At 32.6% G+C, this 8242-nt stretch overlaps 1 protein-coding gene across 2 annotated transcripts in view; it reads right to left on the minus strand.

Annotated features, from left to right (window-relative positions):
• LOC127108359 (uncharacterized) overlaps positions 1–6884 on the minus strand; it is a 29933-nt gene extending 23049 nt beyond the window's left edge. For both annotated transcript variants that reach the window (XM_051045822.1, XM_051045821.1), the window contains exons 1-7: positions 6713–6884; positions 6569–6632; positions 6203–6311; positions 5973–6035; positions 5632–5735; positions 1332–1398; positions 1155–1226 (exon numbers count right to left, since the gene is read on the minus strand). In XM_051045822.1, coding sequence (XP_050901779.1) covers positions 1155–1226; positions 1332–1398; positions 5632–5735; positions 5973–6035; positions 6203–6311; positions 6569–6632; positions 6713–6767 — 534 coding nt within the window. In that variant the 5' untranslated portion in view covers positions 6768–6884. The remainder of the gene's footprint in view (positions 1–1154; positions 1227–1331; positions 1399–5631; positions 5736–5972; positions 6036–6202; positions 6312–6568; positions 6633–6712) is intronic.
• Positions 6885–8242: the final 1358 nt, after the last annotated feature.

An 8242-nucleotide genomic window follows, 5' to 3' on the forward strand; every position in this document is an offset into this window, starting at 1 on the left:
AGTTGAGAGAAGGAATGGGTAGTGTATCAATGAGATAAACAGATGTAAGAAAGACATGATTTCAAAATGTTAAAAGGGAGAGAGGTGTGACTTAATAATGTTGGGTCGAACTCAAAAATATGTCTTGCTTTCTTAGTGTTCCACTTCATCATGATGAGGAGTATAAAAGCATGAGTCTATGAATAATACCCTAATTTGTTAGATACTTGGTAAAAGGTCAAGATTCACCTCCCCAGTCAGTTTGTAGGAGTTTCAGCGACTGGCCATATTGCAACTCAACCATAACCTTGAATTGTTTAAATATAAGGAATCTTCGTATTTGGATTTTAGATGAAAAATTGAAGTAAACCTAGAGAATAGGCATCAATAGAAATTTTATATTATGTGTAACAAGAGAAAATGTATTGGGAGAAGGAGTGGATGCATGAGTCACAGAGAGGCCACATGCATTAGTGCTTTTGTCCTGAAGTTTTTAAGTCTCAACTCAAGAGGAAAGAGCAATGCTTCAGCCTTCAACTTAATCCATATCCAATCTTAAATTTGGTCTCACAAAATGAGATGACGGATTCCATTGCATTTTTCAAGTCTCAACTCATGAGCAAGGAATAATGCTTTAACTTCATCCATAACCAGTCATAAATTTGGTCTCAACAAATGAGATGACTGGATTCCATTGCGGTCGTGAAAACCAATATTTTTATATAGTGAATGGATTGGATAGATTATTAGATACATGATGGATTAGTGGATCAAATTGTCACTCCTAATAATATCAAAATAGATAAGATGATACTCAGATAAGGAATATCTTGGCACGAGTCCCCTTTGTCTTATTTTTCTCTTCCATTAACAAGAATGTTGGGATCTTTAAAATTAGTACTATTCTTCTAACTTATATGTTTTAGTTTCCACGCATATAAGTACCAATACACCGGGAGCAAAAGCACTTGAACAATTCACAAAAATCTCTCTTGAACGCTATTCTCAAAATCAAATTATAAAAAACATAAATCACAGCTTTATTAGAAAAGACGAGCTCAACTAATTTTCCAAAGCTTTCCCATGCAATCAAGATAAAGTCCTCAACATAGTCAATTTGTTAAAATATACGTTCATAAATGCAAAATCGTACATTAACATTTTAGTAGCCATACCAGTGATGAACATTGCGATGCTATAACCCCAAGGTCCGTATCACCTCCTTTGCTAGATGGAAAGATTATGCCCTGCAAATAGTATTGAATGTCAAACAGCAATCATGAAGAATATGGTATTAATTGATCACCTAAAGGCATGCAAGCCAAGGTGACATAACAATAAAATACCCTTACCATGCCTTCTGGAAAACTAGCCAACTTTTGTATTGCATTGATTGCCCCCGCTGCCACCTCTTCGTCTCTGCTTATGTGAGAAGATATGAGAATCGAAGGATTCATTATACAGGTGAACTGCCAAAAACATATTTTACAATACCATACCTACGTGTTTGTGTGTATCTGTACAACTACATACATACTGTTGGAACTAATATTAGTATTTGAAGTTATAGCAATCATTTCAATTTATTGTACCTGGTTAGCCAGGTATCTAGGGATTATTGTTGATGGACTTAGGAAGTAATAGTAATGCTATTAATCTCCCTGTAAATGTAAATGTAAATTGCAATTATTGCTAAGAGTGTATAAATAGGAGATCAGCTCACTGCAAATCATTCAAGCATTCAAAAATTCTTCTCAAATTTTCAAATTGGTATTAGAGCAGATGACCATTTGGTCATGCTTTGCCTCTTTTGCCTTCATGCTATTGTCAGATTAAGTATCAGTCATGTGTCACAGCCCGGCCACCATCCATAAAATTGTCAATCATCGTCAATACATTCACCAATTTGAACAACTTCCACCAACTACTCGTACAATTTCCTATGATAGATTATCTAGAGAGTAGAGATATACTTTACTTTTGTTGCCTATAGACAAAGTGGCAAACACCCTCTAAAGCTCACACACAACTGTGAAGTCAAAGGTGAAGATATCCAACCAAATAATATTGACATTGCCAATTAAACTAAGCCTTTACAGACTCGTACTTTCATACTTTATTTCTATACTTATTGCATTTTGCACAAGATCGTGAGCTATACTTATTGCATTTTGCACAAGATCGTGAGCTATACTTATTGCATTTTGTTGTCGCTGAACAATTTTAAGGATAAGTCAACTTTCAATTCCAATTCTTCCAAAAGTTTCTAGGTCAACAAAAGTTCACAAATTCCTTGAGTCATTGCTCTGAATACGACTTCTGCACTACTCCGAACAACAACATCTTGTTTCTTCTCCAAGTAGCTAGATTTCTCAAGACATAAGTACAAATTCAATAAGTGGATTTCCTATCAGCAATTGATCTGCCCAATCAGCATTTGTAAATATAGACATTTATCTCGTTGATTTTCTTATACAGGCCTATTCATAATTGGATTTTAGATGCCATAAGATTTGCTTAACTCCCTCCAAGTGTTCTTCATTGGAAGAATGCATGAATTGACTTGCAACATTCCCAGAGAAGGCGATGCCAGGTTCTAGTTCTAGTGTGAGCTAAATAAATACTCCCTCCATTTTATAAAAAGTGTCAAATTTGCACTTGTCTCTTTACAATACCAATACAACATTTATTATTTTTTTCCACTCTTATACTCTTATTTATTAACTTTCTATCTATTCAACTACTTCACTAACTATAATAAATAAGAATATTTTAATAAATAATACTAATTTTATCATTAAAATCCACACATTTAATCATTTTTTTAAGAACCGCGCATAACTCAAATAAGACACTTATTATGAGACGGAGGGAGTAAGTTTGTCAACTAACGTCTAGCATCTTCCAATATTAACAATATCGACAGGATTATTACCTATCTCCCAGAATTTCGTATTTAGTTTCACAATGGTATATGTTCGTCTATACCCACTAATCTCAATTTCCTCCCAGAGTTACATATTTAGCTTCACAATGGTATATGTTTGTCCATACCCACTAATCTCAATATCCTCCAAGAGTTATAGGTTGTACTTCCACTAGGAAACTACAATTTCCCTTTTTTGAGCAAGCAAAATCCATACCAAAAAAGTATTTAAGTGCATCTAAATCTTTACATCCTTCTCTATTAAATGGCCACTTCCACTAGGAAACTACAATTTCCCTTTTTTGAGGAAGCAAAATCCATACCAAAAAAGTATTTAAGTGCATCTAAATCTTTACATCCTTCTCTATTAAATGGTCAGGTGAATATTTTGAACCAAGCCCTTGGAGATTGCCCGAGACCATATAGAGACTTTTGCACACATTTGAACCAACCTTATCTTCAAAGCCTGGAGAACTATCCATGTATACTTTTTCCTCCATATCACCACTGAGAAAAACAGTTTTTACATCAAGTTGGCTAATAGGCCAATCTAAATTCACGGCCAAAGACAAGAGAACTATGACAGTTTTAATTTGGCAAGAGAAGCGAAAGTTTCTAAATAATCTATGTCATCGGTTTGAGTAAACCCTTTCGTAACCAAGCATGTCTTGTACGGTTGTACCTTTCAATTGTGTTGTCAGAGTAATATTTTGCTGTAAAGACACTTTTATAGCCTACAGTGTTCTTCCTGCAGGTAAAGCCATGACTCTCTGAGTTTTATTCTTCTCAAGAGCTCTCATCTCCTCAAAAAGAGCTTCCTTCTAATTTGAAGCTTTTAGAGCCTCTTGTACATTTTGTGGAATTTCTACGACACACAACAGAGGTAAACGCGACAAATGAAGAAGACAAATTTGAGTAGTACACACATTGAGTAGTACACATATTTAGAAATAGGATGCTTGGACATGATCTAACATGTTTTCTAATTGCTATAGGTACATGGAAATCAAGATTGAGACTCTTAGGAATAGAAGAAGACTACCATGACGTTTAGGTTAGGCATAGAAGAAGACTTGACCGTAATAGGATGATGATTCTCTAGGTTAAGATTCTTGGCAGGGCTATAGAATGGGTCTCTCATCTTCCCTTTTATGATCTTTTTTTCCATAGACATGTCCTTTCCAAATATGATCACTGATATTAAACATGTTTTGTGTCACTTTATCAAATTCACTTTGTTGTGGCATTTCAGGTTGTTCCTCATTATCGTTGAGATCAAGAATTTGTTCATTATGACTTTGATTTGAAAATGTCGCCCCATAATCTTTGGGAACCCCATTCACAAGCGGATTGAGTTCCGATATAGATTCGTGGACATTTTCTTTTGTGACAACACTACATCACTTAAAGTAATAATATTTTCAAAAGACGAATGGAGATGAATGCCATCAAAAAAAGGTTGACTCTCAAGAAAAGTAACATCCAAGGTTACAAAAGCTATGTTTTTCGGTCAAAACACCTGTACCCCTTATAAGTTGGAAAGTAACCACTAAAAATACATTTAGTGGCTCGTGGCTCGAATTTTCCAAAATGTTTATGTTCATGAACAAAATCAATGCAACAAAAAACTTTTAGTGGTAAATCGTCAGACACACAAGTCAGAGGAAAACTCTTTTCTAAAAACATCTTGAGGTGTTTTAAAATCTAAAACTTTAGTCGGCATACAATATGAGTAAAGCTTTTGCAACCTCACCCCAAAAAATATTTTGGAACCACATCTGCAAAGCGTAAAGCTTTTGCAACCTCAAGAAGGTGCATAGATTTGGCTGAAACTGAGCCTACGGTGTTGTTTTTGCTGGAAAATGTAGTTGCGGCAGCACCAGGCTCCATCGGATGATGATTATTGTGATTGAAGACTAAAACAATTGTTAATTCATTTGCAGATTCTTGGGAACTCCACAACTTAAACAGCGGCGGGATAGATCACGGAGGATCAAACTAGCTCTAGATACCATGTTAACGTATGTGTTTTAGATAAAAGAATGAGAAGAGAAATGATAAGGACTTTAGATATGACAATGGTGTAATATTATTGATAAGGATTGGATACTAAAAGATCCAACATTAATCCCTAAGATATGGAAACTAGTCTTAGGAAACTAGTCTAAGAGATAACTTAAGATACTCTTGTGTAAATAAATAGGAAAATCCTCATAATAACCAAGTAATATGGAAACTAGTCTAAGAGATAATCTAAGATACTCTAAGATTAGAAACTAATCCTAGGAGATAAACTAATATACTCTAATATAAAACAAAAGGTATCATACGATATTTTCTTACATATTCATACTCTTGTTTCTACATTTATTTGTTATTCCATAACCCAAGACCTCAAATTACCTTGACATTGGTCTGAGTTCCACCATTAACATATTGAATTCTTGCAGTATAATTCACTTAAATCACCTGGTACTTATCATATCTTATATTGAAACATCTTATGCGTGTGTGCCCAATACACAATGTCAATATCATCTTACAAATGAATTCTTAATTAATTCAACTTATCTAATTGGCACTAAATAACTTAAGTTGACATAACCCCTTCACAATTTGCAGGTGATACAATAGATGGCACAATAAAAGATCAGGTGTTGCTGAAACAAAACACTAGGGCAAAGCAACTATGATATGAAACACATAATAATGTTTTTTATACTTACCCATTGATAAGGCAATCGAGCAAAAGTGGATATATGTTGAATTCTTTAATAAGATGAGCAGCAACTGTGTAAGAATTGTCAAGATTCTCCACAAGGCAAGTGACCTGCAAAAATTAGTTAGAAATTTATTTACAGAAGTAGAAAGTCATAGATACTTATCAAACCATCTCAATTCCATTTGAAGAGCATTTTTCCAGGACTAGCCACTTTTTTACTATTAAGTTCCAAAGCAGAGCAAACACTCGAGAAGAGAGATTTTGAAAATAAAATGTTTGTCCATTGATCATACTAGTATAAAGCATTTTAAATAAATTCGGTATATACATAATACATCGACATACTGTTTTGCAAGCTAAGGATCTGACTGCTTGAGAATCTGCCTGCAGACCAACTTGAACAAACGACTGAACCAAAACATAATATCAAAGCAATAAGCATAAGTATCACAATAGAATTATAATAATTTACTAGAAATCATAATAACAACTTTACTGGTGAATGTCATAGTTGAAACTTAAGAGAGAGTGAGAGTGAGAGAATTAGTTGAAGCAAAGGGGTAAATGACACAAACCATATACTGTGGAATCAAAGATGCACCAAACTTTGTTTTGAATAACCTTTCAAGGCACAGAACAAGAGTAGTTTCAAGGCCAGGCACATCAAATTGAGTCCGCAATGCACTGCAAAATTAAAGGAGAAAATCAACATTCAACAAAACCCCTGGTTAACTTCACTCATGACAGAGAACATAATAAGAATTAAAAAAATAAAACCCTAAATCATGCATGACAGACTTTATAAATAATCCTATTTTTTGAATTAGGTGAAAAAAATGGACGAATCATTAAGAGCACAATAGAAGAATGAATTTAAAGACATAGGTCAGAAAGCATTCGATTAAAAGATATGATAGTAGAAAGGAAAAAAAGAAAGTGACTTGATTATGAGTGGGAGAGGGAATCGATTGAGAAATTGTGTTGCAGAATCATCACTATGAGAACCTGAAATCAAAGTGAGTGGAGTCGTTAGGTTAAAGTGACAGAGAGTAAGAGTAGTAGAATGCGGGAGTTATAGATGATACCAGGGTAGTGTGCGAAATCGGTAGCTGCTTCAAGGAGTTGGGATTGTTGGTCCATTACTGTGTATGAATGAAGTCGAAGTCTGAATCAGGAACCGGAGAGAAAAGAAAAGGAGAACAAAGAGTATGTAAACAAACTTGCCACAGTTCGTGACGTGGCAATATGTATCTACCTGTAATGCTCACAATATTTCTTTTTGCTATTTTACTTTTCTTTTCTTTTTACTTTTCTATTACAGCATCTCTAATCTCTAATAATAATAATCTTGAAACAAATCTCTAATTTTAACTCACTCTAAAGAATTTATATTAAATTTTCACAATTTTATCTTATATTTAATTCATCTGTAATTTAATATATCAATTTGAGTATTTCTAATAAATATTATTAATGTGAAATACAATTAAAAAATTGAATAATATATTATATAATATTATTAAATAAAAATTAAAGAAATAAAATAATGAAATTATAATTATAATTATAATAATATATTTGAGTATAAAATTTAAAATGAACAGATAAAATCGTTGAAGAAAATTTAAAAATTAAAATAAAAAATGAAATTGTGAGAGAGATATAGTACTTCATTCGTCCAACAATGAGTGAAAATGATTAAGAAAAAAGAATAATTGAAAGAGAGAGAATGATATACTTACTAAAGTATCATTATCATATATTGAGAATGATAAAAGTAATATTAATTAGAGGGTAAAATTAAAAAAGATGTCTTAGAAATTGAAATAGATCATTTATTTTGGGACACTCTTTTATTTCAAATGGGTCAATCATTGTGGGACGGTGGAAGTATATTAAATATTTTTAAAAATTGTGAAAAAATACTCGATTTGATAAAAGCATTTCAAATTAGTTAATGCCTCAATATGTCTTTATTATCATCGTCAAAGACATAATATTGTTATATATGTGTCGAATATTAAGTTGATAGTTGAAGCAACGACAATTTCATATCAGAGCTGACTCTAATCAATGAAGATAAAAAGAAGTACATTTTTTATTGTGACACTTTTGCGAATAGAGTTAAAAAATTATTATTGGAGTTGTTGTTAGTCTCATGCCAAATTTTATCGGGAACAAGTGGGATCTAGCGTGTTTGAATCCGCATCCAAAATTTAATATTCGTGGGAGGGTAAAAATAGAAAGAATTTACCTCATATTCCAACAATTATATTTTCACCCCTATAAAACTAATAAAATACATGTGTCTGGTCTACACATAGATATTGGTATGTTACACGCATTTGTTTTTAAAATGTAATAAAAATGAAATGAAAGAAAGAAAAAATTGTTTAACCAAAAGAGTTTATTATTTTTAAAATAGATAATAAACATGTGTTTTCAATTAAGAACAAGATATAAAAGTTAATGCTTAGTTAATTACCTTGGTTAACTTGAGGACCAAAGACAACATCAAGGGAAATTGACAAACACCTTATAAATATAATTTTCTCTGCTAAAAAAATATATGTAACATCAAGGAAATGTCTACTAAAAGAATATATGTAACATCA

The sequence above is a fragment of the Lathyrus oleraceus genome, chromosome 7 (genome assembly GCF_024323335.1).
Source record: "Lathyrus oleraceus cultivar Zhongwan6 chromosome 7, CAAS_Psat_ZW6_1.0, whole genome shotgun sequence".
Classification (NCBI taxonomy): Eukaryota; Viridiplantae; Streptophyta; class Magnoliopsida; order Fabales; family Fabaceae; genus Lathyrus; species Lathyrus oleraceus.